This window comes from Cyprinodon variegatus, unplaced genomic scaffold, assembly GCF_000732505.1.
Source record: "Cyprinodon variegatus isolate N-32 unplaced genomic scaffold, C_variegatus-1.0 Scaffold101, whole genome shotgun sequence".
Classification (NCBI taxonomy): domain Eukaryota; kingdom Metazoa; phylum Chordata; class Actinopteri; order Cyprinodontiformes; family Cyprinodontidae; genus Cyprinodon; species Cyprinodon variegatus.
In genome coordinates this window covers 595187-615684 of record NW_015150554.1, presented here as the reverse complement: position 1 = coordinate 615684, position 20498 = coordinate 595187, and the positions used below count along the sequence as shown (strand labels likewise).

Genomic DNA, 20498 nt, shown 5'->3' with positions numbered 1-20498 from the left:
GATTAAACTGGTAGTTGGTTCCACAGGAGAGAAGCCTGATAACTAATAGATCTGCCTCCCATTCTACTTTTAGAAATTCTAGGAACCACTAGTAAACCTGCAGACTGAAAGTGAAGTGCTCTGTTAGGGACATAAGAAACAATCATATCTCTGATATCAGATGGAGCTTGGCCATTTAAGGCTTTATATGTGAGAATGAGGATTTTAAACAATATTCTGGATTTAACAGGAAGCCGATGAAGAGAAGCGAGGATAGGAGAGATATGATCTCTCTTTTTAATTTTCATCAGAACTCTGGCTGCAGCATTTTGGATCAGCTGAAGGCTTTTAACTACAGTTGTGGACTTCCTGATAGTAAACAATTACAATAGTCCAGCCTTGAAGTAATAAATGCATGGACTAGTACAGGGACTTATTCACAGAAATGAAAAATATTATACATATGTATGTTATTATCGTTTCTAATGTGAAAGCCTCAATCTTTATGTTTACCTTGCATTAGAAATTGCTATTTATTATTATAGTGTAGCAGGTCTCATTGCTATCCGCAGCAATGTTTGTTCTACAACAGTGCAGTTGACCAACTAGTGACTGTAGAGATTTCCACTAACTGTGGCAAGTACAGAGTATCAACAGTAATTTTACCACATGTGGTGCTCAGAGCTGTAGATAAATAATAAGAATGTTTTTCACATCATGGTGTGAAAACTGAAGTATATGGATGGCCAAAGCATCATTAAGAATTCACTTGTGAACTACATGGAGCATGCATTTAAGGTATGTAACATTTATCAAATATATGATTTAAATAATAAACCACTAAATTGCTAAATGCATCATTGAATTTCCCATTATATATTGTTCTATAGTTTTGTTTCACTTTCTTAGTTATCTGATTGGTTCTAACCTGATGATGCTGACCGTGTTAGACCCGACGTGTATAAAGTACGTCAGTACTTACCATTATCATACCATTATCAGTATGGTTGGGCGAGTGCGGTAGGTGAGCTGAGTGGTAGTGGGCATGGCAGGCACAGAGCGTTCTGACCAGCTTTCTCACTGTATGGTGTGGAGGCTGCAACTCCGCAAATTGGAAAAAGGTGAGAAGAGTAGTAAGAATTGCAGAGAGGATCATCAGGGCTCCTCTTCCCTCCATAAAAGACATTTCATCCCAGCACTGTGTGTCCCGAGCCGGTAACATTATCAATGACCCCTCACATCTCCACCATGGACTGTTCTACCTACTGCCCTCTGGGAAGAGGCTTTGCAGCATTAAATGCAGGTCCAAGAGATTCCGCAACAGCTTCTTCCCCACCGCCATCAGACAGCTGATTGTTGAAAAAACTCTAAATCATCTCACAGGCTCGGCATCAAACTGATCATATCAATGCACTTTATTTTTGCACCATGTTTTTTTTTCTCCCACAATATCTACATTTGATCTCTGCTGCAGAAAATGGAAATGTCATGAGAGCTGTACAAAAAAATGTTTTAATTGGTATACACTCAGTGTATACAAAATGACAATAAACCTCGTCTAAGTTTAAGTCACAGGTGGAAAGAATGGCGACTCAGCCTAGCAGGGAGGAGCAGAGCAGAATGTAAACACCTGTGATCAGTCAGGCCAGAATCATAACTTTTACTATGTGCTGATCAGTCCTTCAGCTTTCATTAGCTTCCTGGTTTGTTCGCTCTGAAGAAGCTGTCATACTTTATATACTTTCCCTCTACTCATCTCTATAGATGGTCTTCTTTTATGTCTGTATTACCAACTGTTCCCTGCACCCAGTCAGCTCATCTTCATTCACCCACCTTTATGTTTAACTCTGAATATGTTTCTAAATTAGTATATCCTCATTGGTTATATGAGAGATTCTCAGTGTTTTAAGCTTTTCAGCCACATCTGCGTCATTGGTGCTTTCTGCTCACTTTATTTTTGTACTAGACCTTGTTTTGGGATTCATTTTGGACTATGTCGTAATTGCATTTCGTCTGTTCCTTTATTTGTTTAATAAAACATTGGTTCCTTTTGCTCTTGCCTTGTGCATTAGTCTACATTTTGTTCCCTCTTCTACTACCACTCGATGACAGAAGCACTATTTTTTGGTGCTCGTTCCAATTTAGGGCAAAGAGAAGAAAGAAGCCATGCTTTTGCATTATGTAAAGTTGAATCAGTGGACCAGACAATTTTCTATAACATGTTGCTGCAGTGTTAGAACAGCAGCTGTGAGTGAAAACGGGCACACAAAGACCTTTTATGTTCCTCTAGGTAAATAACTTGCTGCAAACATATTAGCACAACAAGAACATTCTGAAAAAACAAATTACTATAAATGAGTCATCCCCTAGCTTCATATACAAATGTTTAAATAAACACAACTTGCATCTAATATTTTTGTAAGAAATAAAAAAAAAAGCTGATAAAAAGTAACTCAAGTGTAATTTTCTATGCCCAGGTGTTATGCCTCTTGTGCTGCTGTCTTCTGTTTACATATTGCACCTTGTGTGTTTGCGCGCCTTTAGAGTGAGAAAACCTGTGCTCTCAGGAATGTTTTTTTCTGCTTACATATTTTATTTAGTATCACAGAAAAAAAAAGGTCTGATAAAACTAAAGGCCAAAAGAACGACAGTGTGTTGTTTACATTCCTACTTTCTTTAGGGCATGCATGCTCTGCTCATAGTGTTAACTTCAAAGACATATTTGGGCATGGAAAGCAGAGATGAGAGTGCAGGTTTTACCATTGAGCGGAGCAAGTTGAATGACAAGGAGCACATGCAAAGAGGTATTAAATCTGGCCATAGACAGTTTTTTTGTGATGGAGCAACCTCAAAGGCATGAAAAAAATGTTTTGAGTATAGGAGCAGAGAGGATATAAGTTATGTTATGGAATAACGACTTTCAGTGAATGTTGTTATTGAAAGAAAAAATTGCCCCATAGTTTTGTGCCAGTTTATAACAAATATTGTCTCAAGATGCAAGAAAAAAGTTATCACTCTTATAAAACACAATATGATTTAACATCTCAAAACGTTTTAATGCTTTTACAAATAACTCAGAATGCATGAAAATTGCACAGGTAAAAGACATGTAAACAACATAAAGACATGTTAGACATCGATGGAAAGCTTAGATTCTCCACAATTCAACCACCTGGTTCATTTTATGGACACAGCGAGCACCAAAGCACAATTAACATAGATATAGCAGCATGTCAAAATGTACTATGACAAAAGAAGCCACAACAAGCAAGCATGTATTTATTACTGCTGTTCAAAAAAGATCTATTATTTTTGAGAATTAAACAAAACTAACTTTGAGTCATGTTTGAACTGATGCAGCTTGGGTGTTTCAAATAATGTATCACATCTATTCTGAGCTTACAGTTCCTAAGTTATTTGCTTTTCCATTTGGGTATGCAAAATATGTGAGAATTTCCCAAAATGAGGTTTATATAAAGAGGTTAAAGAAGCAAATTAAGTTTTCACTGCTTTGGATTAACAAAAAAGATAACAGCAGCTGCTTATTTTTTTGTCTCCTATTTTCCTCTAGTTAACGTTTAGAACCAGTTTTAGCCTCAGTAGCTTCAAATCTTGTAAAGTTATCTAGTGATTTCCTAATCCAGCTAAAAACCTTGTAAAGCCGGCTTTATGCTCCAATATATAGACCTATAAGTCAAACCTAAGCGCCTGTCTCCTTGAAAGGTTTATATGTATTTTTTTATTTTCTCATTTAGAATTGAGGGTATAATGTAATCAACAATAAAATGAATCTAATTGGTTAAGTTAAGGTTTCCAAAGTGCTATAATGACAATTAAAAGAATATAGTTGTTACTCTTCATTGGTGTCTGTACGATCAGATGTACACCAGACTCAAATTTCCTCTCATAGGCTCTGTGTTCCCATATTTTAAAAGTTAATAGAAATATTCCACTCTTTGTATTAAAATGAGATCAAGGATATGATGAAGAGAATATGCCTCTGTATATTTAACAAGGAAGAATAGAGAGACTGAATTAGAGCTGCAGGTAATATTTCACTGATTAATTTTTTCTCAGGCATGACGACTTTATCCATATTAAGTTCTAAGCCTATGTAAAAAATGTTAAGGGATTACTTAAGCACTAAAGGCATGTTAGACAAACACACCTACAGTAATGATAATAATAAAAAAAAAGAAATCAGATTTTCTTGGGTTAAAATTACATATAACTAATTTTGGGTTCATGATACAAATAGCATCCGTGCTTCAGATAAAAGTTGCTTATTTGTCTCAATAATGATCACTTTATTTCAATTGTGTAATACCACTATTTACCTGCAAAATCCAATCAAGAGCAAAGGCAGTCTCTAGTGATCAGCTTTCTCATTGTGCTCTGACCTCTGCATAATAGCAATTTACTGTTAAGTCCAAATGCATCAGTGGAAGCAACACCTTAAACACTGACTTCTCTACAATAAAAATCAATATTTCATTAAATGCTCCAGAATCTGAGCAAAGGTGGTTGAAATGTTTAGAAATAAGGTGCTGACCTTAATTATGCATCCTTTAATGAATTCTGGATATTCAACAAGATACTTAGTTCATCCCCTGTGAATATCGATAAGAGTGCGAATTCATTTTGCCAGACCTTTTCCAACGTATTTCATCTCTACAAGCTTAAATCATTCGGCTTTAAAGAAGTAAACTTCAACTGATAATATGATATAATAATTTAACTTAGGTTTTACCCATCTGTTTTCTAGAAGAGCATCTTTATATCTTGCAGAAAATGTATTCTTGTCACATAAAAGTAAAGCAGTGACTTTAGAAAAATTGGCGGGTGTCCTATGAATTCATTCTGCCTTTTAATAATGGTTGAACAATAAATTCAGCTAGCAGAATCATTGTGTCTGATAGCATGATTCCAAAAATTAGACCAAATATGACCATTTACGTAGCCTCATATGTCCAGTTATTTTTGACACATTTATGAGATGTGTTTGAATAATCAGTATCTTAAATAATCCTTTACAGCTCCTGTCATAATAAGTTGAAGTTGATTGCCTATGTTGTTATTTCCTGTTCTTAATATTGTTTTAACACACATATTGAATGAGCAAAAAAGCCACTGAACATTCATTAGCTTGTATAGCACATTGCAATCAAATTCCTTAATCCAAAAAGATAAATTCATATAGGACACATTTCATTGGTCCTCAATTGCCAATTCCAAAGTTACTATACTTAACTTAAAGGCAACAAATTGGTATAGGATATTTTTAATGTGATTTCAGGGTATAAAGCGGCAAAAGGCAGTCCTATCTAGAGGGTCATTAAGTTAAAACTATATTTATGAGTACAATATGTATATTTTTTTGTCTTAGTTTAAGAGGAACTGGCTACAGTATGTAGTTGTCATTCAGACAGAGTCAGCTAATCAACATTATCTGCCAGACAGTCTGAGGACATTCGGCAACATGAGCCCTGAGGAAGCCTGTTTTATCTAAAAGTCATTTATCTTGCAGCATTTTGGGTAACCAGTAAGGAAAAAAAACTGTGATAGCCTGACAGACAAAATATGAATGATATATAGCCACACTAAGAATAGAGAAAGGGCCTGACTGTTAGTGAAGCTAAATTAAAGAAGTATGTGTTGCAGTTTTAAGGCAGCTGGACTTTAAAATCTTAAACAGATTTATCAAACCAAGGATGGATTTCTTTACACTAAGCAATTAAATTTAATAGTAGAGTGAAAACACAAAGCGGGGGTAGATTAATTAGGATTTCTGGTATTTAAATATGGCAAGTTTTTTTTTTTTTAAACAGAATTATCAAATACTAGTAAAATTTGAATGAAAGAATGCAAATTTTTAAAAGATATTTTGTGAGTGCTTGTTTTCGTAAGAATCTATTAAATTACACTATTTTCCCCAAAAATGAAACAACCTCTCATGTCATCTGATCATTTATTGACCTTTGCAGAATTTAAACTGCAAAGGTAGTAATCGTTGTTGAAATCATTCCACTGACAGATCTGTTGTTTCATTTCAGCCTTTTTTTTCCTATTTCTTTTTATTATCATAATTATGTATATACCGCATATATCCCCATGCACCTTTTCTTCCTTTGGCACCTTCTTTGTTTTGACCATTTGAGCTGATGTAACGAGTACATTTCTCCACTGTGAGATCAATCAATCAATCAATCAATCAATCAATCAATCAATCAATCAATCAATCAATCAATCAATCAATCAATCAATCAACTTCTTCTCTTCAATGGTCTGATGCTATGTTTCATGTTATGCACAAAGGTTCTTCACTTTGGCATTACTCAACTGAACAGATTATTTTGTATATTTCATTATAACAGCATATTCATGATAAAAACTTTTCATGACAAATACCGTTTGATCATGCATCTTAAAATGTGAAAACATATAATTTCTAATTCCAGGCTTCATGAAACAGAAATCAAGTCATTATTTCTGATCTCAAAGACTTATTACAGTACAATTCATTAGGCAAAGAAAAGTAAGCCTGAAAGAGCATTGACTGTCACTCTATAGCCCCTTTTTACACTACCATCTGAGACCGATCAGTGCCGAGTTCAGACCGAGTTTGGATAAGTTAACCGTGCCGAGCTTAGTTCCTTACGTCCATTTACACATCACGCTAGCACGGTTCCTTGATTCCTAGTGAAGATCTAAAGTACTACTGCTAGCTTTGAAGGAGGGAATCAAGCAAATCAAAATGGTGGCACCCAAAACATTCAGGAAGTTATGTTTGGTTATAATTGTGAGATTTCCTTGTTCAGGTGAAGAAGGCAGTCTTGACATCATCCCAGGTCGCACCATGCTCTTTCGAAGCCATTTTATAAAATGTAGTGTTGGGAAAATTTTGATTGTTGTTTACAGTTCTTCCTATTCTTCTGTTAGGGTTCTTTCTTTTTATAAACAGTGAAAAACCTAACTTATACGTATGCATATTTTATTATATTTATTCAGATTAAAAATGTTTACATATTTAGTGTTTTTTATAAATTTAACCCATTAATATAATTTCTATTTGAGGCACAACTCTGAAAAGAGCTGCATAAGTAAACTATTTTCATGTTACTCATTCTATTTACCAATTCAGAGTGCAGCATAATAACACCATGATAAAAGAGCTGTATCGTTGCCAGATGTTTCTGTTATATCAGTGAAATAAAAGAGAAATTCCATTTAAGGGCTTTCTTTGGTTAGAACAAAAAATAGATATGTGAAATAAATCATTTAAAATACTGTTTTAATAACCACAGTTGTGGTATTTAATAAAATATATTTGCCCACAGCATTGCCCATAGAACCCTATCAGCTGCACTACTGTTATGAAGAGAGTGACCCAATTTTTTTTAAATAAATTATCCTGAAAAGTGTCTAGAAAAAAAAAAAGATAAATATGAACTGTTTGCATATAAGAATATATGATTATTGTGATTTTGCTTAGATTCTGTTACCTGGGCTGGGTACGTTTAGAAACAAAGCGTATAAATAATACACCCAACACTATTCTTCTTTTTTGTATGTTAATGCCAAATTAATCCCCATTTGATCCTTGAAAAACCTCTTATGTTAGTTTAAGATAAGATTCATTTTTGCTAAATCGTTTTTGAAAATGGGTTTAAACCCTCAACCCTGTGTTTGTAGCTAAGAGCAAAAATGTTAGAATATAATTACCGAAAAACATTGTTTCTAACAGCTTTACAATCCTCCCAAAGTGTTTTCTGTAATGCAGAACAGTTAAACATTAATGTAATTTACTGGTTCTTCTGCTAATTACATTCATTAGAAGAACAAACAAAGAAAGCATTTCCATTAAAATTAATTTAGTTATATCATGCAGTTTTTGCTTTCCTAATTCTCTCAAGCACAATATATTTCTATTACTATATCAGTTGTTAATTGCTTTTTATCTCGATTATCCTGTCTTTTCTGTTTTGGTTTTACCCCAATTTCAGCTTCTCTTAAATGCACTTGAAGCTCTTTACTCTTCTTCTGTCTTTTGTAACTTTTTCTATCTTATTTTCCATGAGATCTCCACTAACCTCTGTTGGTCTCCTAGAGTCTATTCTTTGAAGATATTACTATTCCAATTTCAGCTTTATTCAATTTTTGTTGAAACACAAACAAAATAATGGAATCCTTTTCATTTCTGTTCCTCTGTACCTTAATTTTTTTCTTTTAGACTTTATAAGTACCTTGTTGTAACTGATACTAAACATTCATATCTGCTTTGTTCTTTCCTCATCTTGCTTTAGAAAGCAGACCTGGCAGTGGCTGGCTTCACTATAACCTCAGAGAGAGAGAAGGTGATTGATTTCTCCAAGCCATTCATGTCCCTGGGAATCAGCATCCTCTACCGAGTGCATCTGGTAAGAATGCTTTTGGATTTTCATTTATTTTGTTAATGTTTTTTTTTTTTACTTTGTACATTAGTCTGTATCTAAAAGTTTGATCTAGACTGCAGTCTGCTACTGAACCCTAAATAGAAGCACATGGCACTGCTCCAAGCAAACCCACTAAGCATAACCAGAAAAATCCATTAGAATTACTGAGAAATGGAGCTATAAATAAACAGAATATTGTTTATTTCACTATTAAGAAAAAAAAGAACATTGAGCACCTTAGAAATAGCATGAAAAGTAAATATAGCATAAGTATTTCATTAACATTCAAATGTTGGCTCTTCTCTCAATAAAGGTATTAAACATGCTCTGAAAAATAAAGCCTCCAAGGGACTCAAAGCACACATACGTTTGCCTATACCTTTGTTCATTCCACATAGACTATTACATTTCTATGGAATATTTTTTCAAACAGACATAACAGAACAGTGCATTTGTTTTAATATTACAAATAAAGAGTAGAAAAACACACTTATAATCTGATTGTTTTACTCCATTACTTTAAAATGCAATTCAGACATGATGGACAAGACTCTGACTGTCTGTTATTTAGTTCAAGTATACAGTAAATCTATCTAACCTCTAAAGGCCTTAAAGTTTTAAGGGCTTTGGTGATGAAACAGCAAAGAAAACAGCAACCAAATCAAGGACAAACTTTAAAGCAGGGTGAGATTATTAAGCAAGTTCCCAAGCTTAGATTTTTACTCTTCACAGTCAGTCATCGTAGAATTCTAAGCAACTAATTAGAAATGAACTTGACCTTTTTTCTTGTTTCCTGACGACATTTCACCTGTTTTTAAGTCATTTTTTCAGCTCTGTAAAAGGTTTGAAGTAGCAGGTTTTTAGTTGAGGATAAGATGCCACAATGTGGGTGAATGGGAATATCCACCTGCATTTGATTGGAGAAAGGAAAGACTGAACAATAACTGTAAAATTAGAAAAAATATGAATGTTCCCCTAAACAATTATATTTGTTAAGGGGGACATTGATCTGGAAAGCTGCTTAAACACCTATGGGAACTCTGGAGATGTATAAAAAGATGGTTTAAATGAGTGACTCTATTGACAGTATTTGTGGAGTCAACAAATCTGGGCTTTGTGGAGGAATAGCAAGAAAAAGCTCCATTTAAGGTCGGCCGTAAACTGTGAGAAATGCATCAAACTCATGAGGGAAGAGGAAAAACTAAAAGGCTTAATAAAACATAGCAAAAAATTTTGGTGTTTTTTCTTTGGAAGTAGAGTTGAATGTTTTAAGAGTAATTTGTAAGAGAGATCAAGTTATGTGTCGGGAAATACTGGAAAAGAGAAATATAACCTCTTTAAAAATGTACACTGGATATGTCCTTTCTTCTGACAGGAAATGTCACGGATTGCATTTTTTAGTTCTGTTGAAGTTTTCTTTTTGAGTTTTCGTTGGTTTCGTTTCCCTTTTTTTGTTTTGTTTTCTGGATGTATTTGAGTTATTTTTTTGTTTACCCTTTGTTGCCCTCTTATGTTTCTCTCTTTTCCCCTATCTCCCTTCTGGATCCTTCTCTCCACACCTGCTCCCCATCAGTTGATTACCCCATTCTTTGCTCTTTTTGGCATATATATACTCCTCCTCTTCAGTTACTGTTTGCTGCTTTCTTGTCATTCCTTGCTCCTCGTGTGTTTTCCTGGATGTCTCCTGTTTTTTTTTTTTTTTTTTTTTTTTTTTTTTGTGTAGTTTTGCTTCAGTTGCTCTCTTTTGGTCATTAAATCTGCAAGAAACCACCTCAGCTTCTGTCTCTGCATTTGGGTCCTCTTCAAACCTCCACTCAACCTGACAGGAACACAATCATAAACCTGTAGCCAGAGTTATGGTTTCAATGTTGTTAAAACATACACTGCAAAAAACAATATAGAAATAAGTAAAAAAGCATCTTAAATTAAGTGCATTTACCCTTAATTTAAGGATATGATTTGCCAAAGGTATGAGTATTTTTCTTAAAACAAGATAATTAGATAATATGCACTTGAAATAAGACAATGCAATTGTTTTTTTCTTATTTCAAATGTAAATTGTCTTGTACCACTGGCAAAGTGTCTCACTTTCCTCCTCAGTTCAAGAAAAAATATAACTTATTTTAAATTAAGAAATTTAAAAAAGCGAAACAAAAATGTTCTTGACTCAAATCCTTATTCCATTATCTATAAAAAAAAAAAAAAAAAAACACGGCCATTTACTGATCTTTTTTGAAAACAGAGGTCTTATTATAATTTGGTAGGGAAATATGAAGAAAAACGTAGACTCTGCTATAGATGTATAAAGATGCTCTTAGTTCTACTCAGGTTTACAATCTACCAAACTATGTTAAGCTTTGGAATATAGGGTGTTTAACTGTTCCTTTGAGAGTTGGTGCTAAACTTTTACAGACTGGAGAATGGGGTGTCTGCACCCGATCCAGATTTATGCCTGCAACCTCTCTGTGTGTTTGACTTGATGACTTCAGAGGTAAAAAGATGTATCAGAAGCTACCTTCTCAGTACAAGCTCTGCTGCTGTATTTGCTGACAGGTACTCGACCGAGGTCATACAGTCATTCTGAGTCTCCAACAAAGGAACAGAAAATATTTGAATAAACACTGAAAAAGAAGAGGTTGTGGTGTATGTTGGGGGGGAGATGCGGTAGATTAGATAAAAGCACACCGGTAAACACAAATAGAGGGCATGGTTTTCTTTTTCTGTTCCCTTTTTTTTTAGTTTATTATAATAACGGGGAGGTGTGAGCAGAGCTGTTACTTTAGAATAGGATTTTTAGCTTCTGATGGAGGATATATAACGCTGAATGCTCACTGACTGGAATATGCTTCAATTTTTCCAGTTTCTGAGAAACCTACGGATTAAAGATGTGAGATATGTGACGATTGTGAAGTCTTTAAATCCTGCATGATTATACTTTGGGGAAAAAGAAGCCCCGTGCCACTTCTTATGGAATTTTTTGTAATGTTTTTTAAATGTTTTCTGAAGATAGATAAAACCTTTTAGTGAACGCTCAATCTTTCATCTTTATCCACAGTGTTGATTTCATAGTTTTGGCTTTCAGGACTATAGAGAATGTATAAATGTAATATAATGTAATAATAATACCTTATTGATATTAAGTGCAGCACTATCAAAGGTCATCTTACTAAAAAAATATTTTTCTTGCATTTGATTTTATCTTTATCTACAATTTAAAAGAATTCAGAGAACTGACTCAGAATTTTCGATAATTGCTATATCTAAAGTGGAACTAATTCTCTTCGTTAAGAATTAATGTCTTAAAAAGATTAAATAAAAATGTCCCCTGTTGCCTCTGCACTGCCAAACAGCTGGCTTAAATAAAGCTACTGTACAATTAGTAAAAGTAGAAAATATGTCTACAAACATTTTTTAACATCAAAATCAAATGTAAAAAAAAAAAGTGTATAGTTATGATTGTAATTATATAAAAACAATTGGATCATGTTATCTTCTTTGAAATGTTGACAATATCATAATACTATGAAATTATAGTTTTTTTTTAATTATAAATTTTAATTTTGTCAGAAATCCATACCAGCCCACATGTTTTTTATTTATCAAATCTTATCAACTAGAATCCTGCAGATTAGTGGGTATTTACCAAAACAATGAGGTGGTTTCTCAGGGCAAGTGATGCAAAATGCAGCATCAGCTCTCCAACAAATGCACCAAGGGAATACATCACACCACTACTGGTTAAGTCGGGCTTGCTTTCCTTTTGATTAAACATTTCATTGATTGCTTTTAAATCACTACATGCTCTTTCTCCCCTTTACTTTGCATTCACTTCCTTCTGGCTGTACACCTCTTATTGTGCCCTAGAACCCTTAAATCAGAAAATCAATTTTGCTTAAAATGCCACGGTTCATGCTTAAGCAAAGGGAGACCATGCCTTAAGTATTTAGGCCTGAAAGAGGAACATCACAGAGCTTTATTGCTTTTTGTGATATTTATAATTACAACATATTGTAGAATGTCAAAAGTGGCTATTGAAATTAGGTTATTTAAAACTGACTCATTTAAAATGTTATTATTTGTTCTATTTTTTTGTTCTTTAAATTATCGATGGCCTTTGTCTTATCTGATTTTACCACCGGTTTTATGTAGATATATATTAATATATATATATATATATATATATATATATATATATATATATATATATATATATNTATATATATATATATATATATATATATATATATGTGTGTGTTTCAAATAAAATATCTTTTCATTTGACTTCATAAGAAGTAGACAAACTAAATAAAACAGCCACATATCTAATAGAAAAAAACAGCCAAAAAGATTTCTTCTTTTAAAGCCTCTTTACCTGATGGGCTGATGCAATTTAATCAATATGGCTGCAAGCAGCTTTGTAGATGGGCTGCTGTCTTCTTCTCTCTAAGTATTTTAACATAAAAGGAAGAAAAATATTTTTTCGGAAGCAAAATTAATCAAATGTCATGTAAGATTACTTTAATCTGACACTAGTGAAGATGCCTAGGTCTTGGAAAAGGAATGGACTACAAAGCTACTAAAAGTGAACACATATCATGCAAGTCCATCATATTTCTTTTAGACTTGATTATTTCCATGGAAACATCATTAATGCCTTAAATAAAAACCAGGTGAATACTGAGCTAAAGAAAAAAAAACATAAAAAAAAACCCCCAGAACAAATGGACAAAGAAACGATATTTGCTTGTTGTTTCAGGGCTTTAACAGCCATTTCTGCACTTCAAAGAAAAACCAGAAATTTTATTTTGTTTTTATTCATATTTTTGTCTCCTACTTTAATAGTGTGCAGCATTTAGGTTTAGCTCAACACATTGTTAATCTAAGACTACCCTAATCAAACTTGTTTGGAGACATTTAGCAGTACGTTCTGAGCTAATTGGGCAAAGGAACACCTAGTACCTTCCAACAAAAGTTTATTATTCTTCCAATCACATTAATGAAGGAAAAAAATAGCAGCAGTCGCCATAAGAAACCACTAAAAACTGGAAACACTCTTACTGTTCCTATTTTAAACATGAAATTGGAGACTACGACAAAACAGATGTGTTAACAGCCTACATGTATGTCCTCCTGAGCTCCCATGTACCTAATGGTTAAGCTGAGGGATCAAGAGCTCATGCTTTTGTCACAACTACATCCTGCCTTGAATCATAATATTTCAACATGACTGCCTGACCCTGTTTGAATTGGTCTTGAATGGTTAATGTGGGGACGTGACAAAAGACATGCCTCGTATGTATAAGTATGAAAATTCTGTGGATTTATAGTCAAGTAAAGTGAAACCAAAAATTTGGATAGTTTTATAGGTGTTTATAAGTTAGATTCATGTTTTTCTTTTTTAAATATATATCTATTTTTTTAATGGTGAAAAAAAAATTATCCTTACCAGGGTTCCCATGTCAGCTGTACTAATCTAATACTTTGTGAAGTCATTCCAACAAGCTTTCACCCAAAATGCCCAACATTTATGAAATAACCCTTGAGAGTCTTTAATAAACATATTTACTTTGTCTGTTTTTGCATGTTTTTGTGTTTTGATATGATTTCATTCAAATGTGTAAAGAAAAAACTTTAAGAAACCACAGACTAGGTTTATATGAGGAGATAGAGATGGAACTGCAGGAGCTAGTGAAGTCTCTTAGTTCCAGCTTCCTTGCAGAGGGTGCGGATTTCATGAAAACATTTTTTTTTAAAGTTAACAATGTAATCTGCACAGACTAAAAGGCAATTTTGAAAAAGGTGCAAAAAACATAACAGGAAATTGTAAAGTAGGTTACACAAAGAATGGTCTCACAGAGCGATGGATATATAATGGATATATTCAAAGGCAGTGCATCGTTATCTGGGGCTAATTGTCTGTCTTCACATCCAGTGTCATATCCTACCTCGTCTCTTTGGGAACACTGGCATGAAAATAGTGTGTGTGCTGTCTTGAGGGTTTATGTTTTGAGCACTATTAGTCCGCTGAATAAAGGTAAAATAAAGATAAAAAGTTCCTATAAAAAAAATTGCTAATAAATATACATTATTTTAGTATTTAACATTTGAAATGAAACATTAGAAGATTGGAACTGTGAGGAAACATAAGGCATGTTGTGTACCTTCAGAATTGCTGCAGCTTTTAATCCAGGGAAACTAAACCAAATGGAAATCAGGGGGCCAAGTCGTATCTAGCAACAATTAATAATGAAAGCAGTTCTTTTATTTACTATTATCTTTGAAAGATTGACTCCCATCTCCTTGAGGGAAGGATCATGATGGTGGCATGCTCCCTGTCAGCAGATAATGTACATCTGCAGCTCATTAGTATGCACCTCAACCATCTGTCCACCATGTTTGATCCAGTCCACAGCGACAGCATCAGTTTATTGACTCAGTGATCAGTCAGCTGCTTAATGTGTGTACAGCAAAGCCCTGCTCACACAGCAGTGTCCCAGCTGCATTTTCTTAAGTGTTTATTTAGAGATTAAGCTGACCGAGAGCACGTTTTTACTCACAGTAACGGCCTGCAGCAGCAATTTATGCTCTTGCAGTGATGTGCTGTGAGAGATCCATCGTCTCAATCAGTATGAGAACTCCTGCCTCAAGGTAGAGCCTGAGCTGGAGGATTTGAACCGAGGCACGATAAATTCACTTTGTTAAACACCAAGCTGCTGCTCCTAAGTGCACAGCTCTGTATGGGTTAGGAGACAGTGCATCTTGATGCTGGCACACACACATATTGGATGGTTTTATCTGCTAGCGGATCACAAGGTAAAAGCAACCATAAGCCTTTTAAACCTTTTTCCATGAAGGTTTATTTTATAATCTTTTCAGTGGAAGTTTTACGTATGTAGAAGATTATTTTTTTGCCATTTTCAATTCTGACTTACTAAATACAGTATGTTGACATGCTTGCAGATGATTATGCCTTCTGCTTTGCAGTTACAGTTACAACACAAAAAACATGCTGAGATAAAAAACAAAAAAACATCTTTATTAAAGTTACAGTTTTAAGATTTTAGGTTAATTTTTGTGTGTGGCCATTTATTTATCTTAGTGGGAGCAATTTCCCAGAAATAAGCTACATTTTGGAGATTCAGAGGTATTTCTAGGAATGAGGAAAGGTTTAAGGTGTGAACTGCGTTTTAGTTAGGTTTAGAGGTAAGAGGCTCAGGGTGAGGGCATAGATTTGAGTGCAACAGTTCTGCAAGAAGACAATGGAAAGTCCACACAAAGACAGTAAGACAGCAGCCCTCTCTGGTCATAGCTGTGTGTGAAGCGTGTTGGTTAGCATTTTACTACATCGGTCGAATCTACAGGAGGAGAGTCTGTTGTCGAGTCTGAAGTCAATAGATTGCGAGTAGGGACTTTGCCAAACTTTGCCAAATACAACAAAAAATCGCCATCAAAGCCAGCGGTCACACACGGCTATGCCGAGAGAGGGCCGCTGCAGACGGGCTGCGGTTAGACCTGGCTGCCGTTAGCTTCAGAGCTCCGCTGGTTGCCGCGGTCCTCTGAAGTTCGGAACATTTTCTTTTAAATTACGCAATAAATTTGTGAATGGCCCATATGGCGATGCTTAAAAGTATAATGTTTTCGCCTCAAATGATCTTAAAACGTACTTTTATTGAACAACAGCAACAGACAAGAGAACATTTAACTTAATACTCTGAGCTCTGTGAGTGAAAAAAATGGGCCGCCAACCAATGAGCAGAAGTTGACACTCTAGGACACCCCCCCCCCATTTGCATAATGAGACAGAAATGCATACAGAAATGTAAATACGACAGGCAGAAATGTAAAAAGAGCAGATAGAAATAAACAGCTGTGAAGAAATAACTAAGGTAAAAAAATACAAAGGAAGAATAAAACAGACAAAAATATTATAACATGCACATAAATAAATACTTAAAAATATAAGTAATTAAAAAATAAAGTTGAAGATTATAAAGGACAAAAAAATAAATAAGGTATATATTACAAAGGCAAATAAATAAAGAAGCTAATTAAAAGAGTTATATACATTTATGTCTCACTGTATTATTTAATTTCTAGTTACATTTATTTTTTTATTTTATTTTTGTTGGCATTTATGCTTATATATTTATTGAGCATTTATTTATTTCTATATTATTAGTCTATTATTATTATTATTGGAGTTGGTGCTCCATAATAAAACTAAGAAAATTAAGTATAAGAAAATTACTATCCAGAATTGTATAAAAATGCCTCTTTAACAGGGTAGTGCATTAAAGCATCTATCCTTAATATTTTTTCTTGCATTACTTTTACTTTTATACTTTCAGTAGTTTTAAAAATGGTACCTTTACACTTTTACTTGAGTACAAAGCTGAAGTTGATACCCTAACTTCTACAAAATTGTTTTTGAACAGTACGATTTATATTTCAACTTAAGTAATACACATTTTAATTCAGATTTTTGTATCTTGCCAATAAGGCTAATATTACCCACAATTTAGGACTTATGCTGGCTTAACTGCCACCTGCTGATAGCATTTAGGAGACTTCATGCAGTTAAAGCTCTGCAGAGACATTAAAGGCTTTATTTTACATCGCAGAGATAAGCCTGAGAAATCTTAACCTGAAAAGCTTACCCTGAGGAAGGGAATCACCATTGGACTGGTATCAGAATTGTGCTTTTTTTCTGTCGACATCAATGCCAGAGAATGTGAGATGCAAACAGATTTTGGAGATTTTAGATAACTGCCAAGCATCTTGGAGTCTTTAAGCTCTGAGTGGATTTTGAGTGTCCCACAGCTGTCCTACTTGTATCCCGCTTGCATTCTCCTGCACTGCCAGTGCAGTTTGGTGACTGATCTAGTGCCTGGTTTGAAAAAAGAAATTCTGCAGGTTTACACGTGTCTCATTAATGTTGTATTCCCACCGGGATGAGCAGTATTATTTAAACTTAAAGAAATTGTAAAACTGTTTGAGGACAGATTGACTATTTTTACACAAAAGTAATAATCCAAGAGGAATTTGATCAAATCAAAATAACAGCTATACATCAAAGTTTAACAAGTTTAAGTTCAACAGGGTTAATTGAAATAAGCTGTGATCCCCATGACTATCCTAACTCATACTACTAACCTTTCCTTATTTTCATGTTAGGAGTATGCAGCTTTTTTTTGTCCTACTGTATTATCTATGTTTTCTTGGCAATAAACATAATTTAAACGGAACAACAGAGACATTAAATAAATTAGTTTGTTTTTTATGTGCGGAATTCAAATAATAAACTTTAAATACTGCATTCGATGTAGGATTTAGGTAAAAGTCCGACAAATTAAAAAAAATAAAACACAATTTAATCTTAGGCCTACTTGGTGATCTTACAGTAATGTAATTACCAATACAATACATTTATGTCTGGCAGCACATAATCTGCTTTGTATACATAATAAACACACATCATGCTGCATGTGTCTACAAAGCTTACAAGCACATTAAAAGATTTTAATCTATTTAATTGCCTAAGCTGTTGACTGACACATACACATTAGTGAAGACATCTCGTGTATATCAGCGCTCTTGCCCCCTGTGCTGAACAGCCTGAACTAATGTTTACTGCTGCTTCCAATTCATCAGTACGTCTCATTGTGTTAATGCTCTGTTTTTCAGATAATCTTTGGCACGCATATTATCTCACTGTGCTATTACGTTCATGTGATGTCATCAGATAAGGAATATGATGTAAGATGCTACCAAGCTAGAGCAGAAATCGTAAAGATATGATCATCCCTATTTGGGTGTTAGGATTTGGGTTTCTATTGTTTGTGTTTTCTTCCTTTCAATTGTTTTGTTATGTTTTAAAAGGTCTTGCCTTATTAGTGTATCGATGTGTTCTGTTCTTTTCATCTTGATTTATTTCTCTACTTTCAGTGTCTATCTTTTCGCCTTAGTTAGAAGTCTCTGCACATCTCAGCCCAGCTGTATTAATTAGTCTTCCTTCCTCAGTTTCTCTGTATTCATTTTTCCCCTACTGCATTATTTGTCAGTATCTAGGTGCCCCTCAGTATCAAGTATAGGCTTATCAATTCTCACTGGATGTAGATTTCTCATACTCTGTGCTTCGGGCCTAGTCATTCTTTTGCATTAACATCTATAAATATTTCCTTTTAGTATAAATTACTTGGTCTGTCATTGATCATCTTCCATAACATGTTTCTGCCTTTATATCTTTCTAAAGTAAACATGTAACTGTTCTGTTAACTCTTACTTCTATTAAGCTTTTTATTTTATTCGAGATGTACCTGACACTTTTTTTTTTTTTTTTGGTGATTGCAGGCCATTACGGATACTTGCTACAATCTTGCAAAAAAAGACCTTGTGAGATTCAGGCAGCTTTAACCTTCTGGGAGACTACATACATGACATATAAGGGGGCTCAATGATGCTGTCAATCCTAAGAGTGTATCTTTATGTTTTTGTTTCAGGCTCGTAAACCAGGTTACTTTTCTTTTCTGGACCCGTTTTCTCCTGCTGTTTGGCTTTTCATGCTGTTGGCCTACCTCGCCGTCAGCTGTGTTCTCTTTCTTGCTGCCAGGTAGGAAACCTTTCTAACAATTTCAGTTAAAGAGTATCATTGCTTCCATATTTTTCAAATTTTCCCTTTTTCTTAGTTTCGAATGGATTTACAATGGTCTTATCTGATAGGGTTAAAAAGAGTTCATCCTTTGCTGATTACAACTGCAAACATGTATTCCAAGTGAAACAAATAACCTTAATAATCAAAAACACAAGGAAGTAACTTTACCTTCTTTCTGAGAGAAATATGTCCAGTTTGGTCCAAGTTTTATTTGAGCTTCATATTTTATATATTTTTTATATCTTTATATTTTTTTTATTACATTTTTGTGTGTCCTTCTGTGAACCACTGTTTGCCCTTTAGGGGTGTGTGCATATGATGGCTTTTTTTGTTGTTGCTTGAAACTAAACATAATGGCCGGCTTTTATTTTTGTTTATTGGCCGAAAATCAGAAAAGGGATAATAAACATTATCCAATTGCATCTTTTTATTTATTATTTTGTCACCAAACGAAAATGAAAACAAGAGGGCTCAGTTTCAATTAGCATATTTTTGAGAGGTAATCTGACCCTGGAGTTCTCTCTTTCCTGGATACGTCACGTGTTGTTCAAATGTCCAAAATGGAAAATCCAAGCTATGTGGGTCTAATCAGGCTGATGGCCAGTTTTCCGAAACAGGAAGTAAGCCATTTCAACCTGATTTTGCAGCAATTCATTTACATCTAGCTTGCAAAATGTACCCTATCCATAGTATAGTTAGGGGGCTGAAATGGGTGGTTGAAAATGAAGCTGGTCGGGTAGTGTAGAGGCTCCCTCAGTCCCACAGCGAGCACCCTCTCAGTTTTTCAGTTGTTACATTTTTTGCTCAAGCCATTTATTTCCACAGAATAAAATGAAGTTTTCCTGTAGAATATCTTTTCACCATTCACATTTTCTCCTTTTGGGTCAATAAACTAAAAAACAAAATGCTAGTATCCATCCATCCATCCATTTTCCGTCATGCTTATCCCAAATGGGGTCGCGAGAGGTGCTGGTGTCTATCTCCATCTGTCTACGGATGAGAGGCGGGGTACACCCTGGACAGGTAGCCAGTACATCGCAGGGCAAAAAAAAAAATGCTAGTATGTTTTTGTTTATTCGATGTTTGGTTTCTGACTAATAAACAAAATGGCTGATTATAGGTGGACCTTTAGACCCTTTGCTTTTGACATATTAAATGTTTAAAATCAATTAACTCTATTTAAATAAAAATAAAAAATGACAATACTGAAAAACAATTGAATTAATGTATTAAGTCGAAAGAGCATCTAAACTACCTTTCCCTGATGTTAATAACTAATTGTCCCTGCTGTAATTCTGGACAGAGACCTCTGATTTTTTACCTGGGATCTGCTGTAGCCACTCTCCCAGTTTGGGAGTGACAGCCCCCAGTGCTCCAATTACCACTGGCACCACTGCTGCTCTTACTTTCCACATCTTTTCTAGCTCCTCCTTCAG

At 34.5% G+C, this 20498-nt stretch overlaps 1 protein-coding gene across 3 annotated transcripts in view; it reads left to right on the top strand.

The window, feature by feature from the left end:
- Window positions 1-20498, top strand: part of LOC107084467 (glutamate receptor ionotropic, kainate 5-like) — a 271088-nt gene that overhangs the window by 221797 nt on the left and 28793 nt on the right. For all 3 annotated transcript variants that reach the window (XM_015374355.1, XM_015374353.1, XM_015374354.1), the window contains 2 exons: window positions 8283-8396; window positions 18911-19020. In XM_015374355.1, coding sequence (XP_015229841.1) covers window positions 8283-8396; window positions 18911-19020 — 224 coding nt within the window. The remainder of the gene's footprint in view (window positions 1-8282; window positions 8397-18910; window positions 19021-20498) is intronic.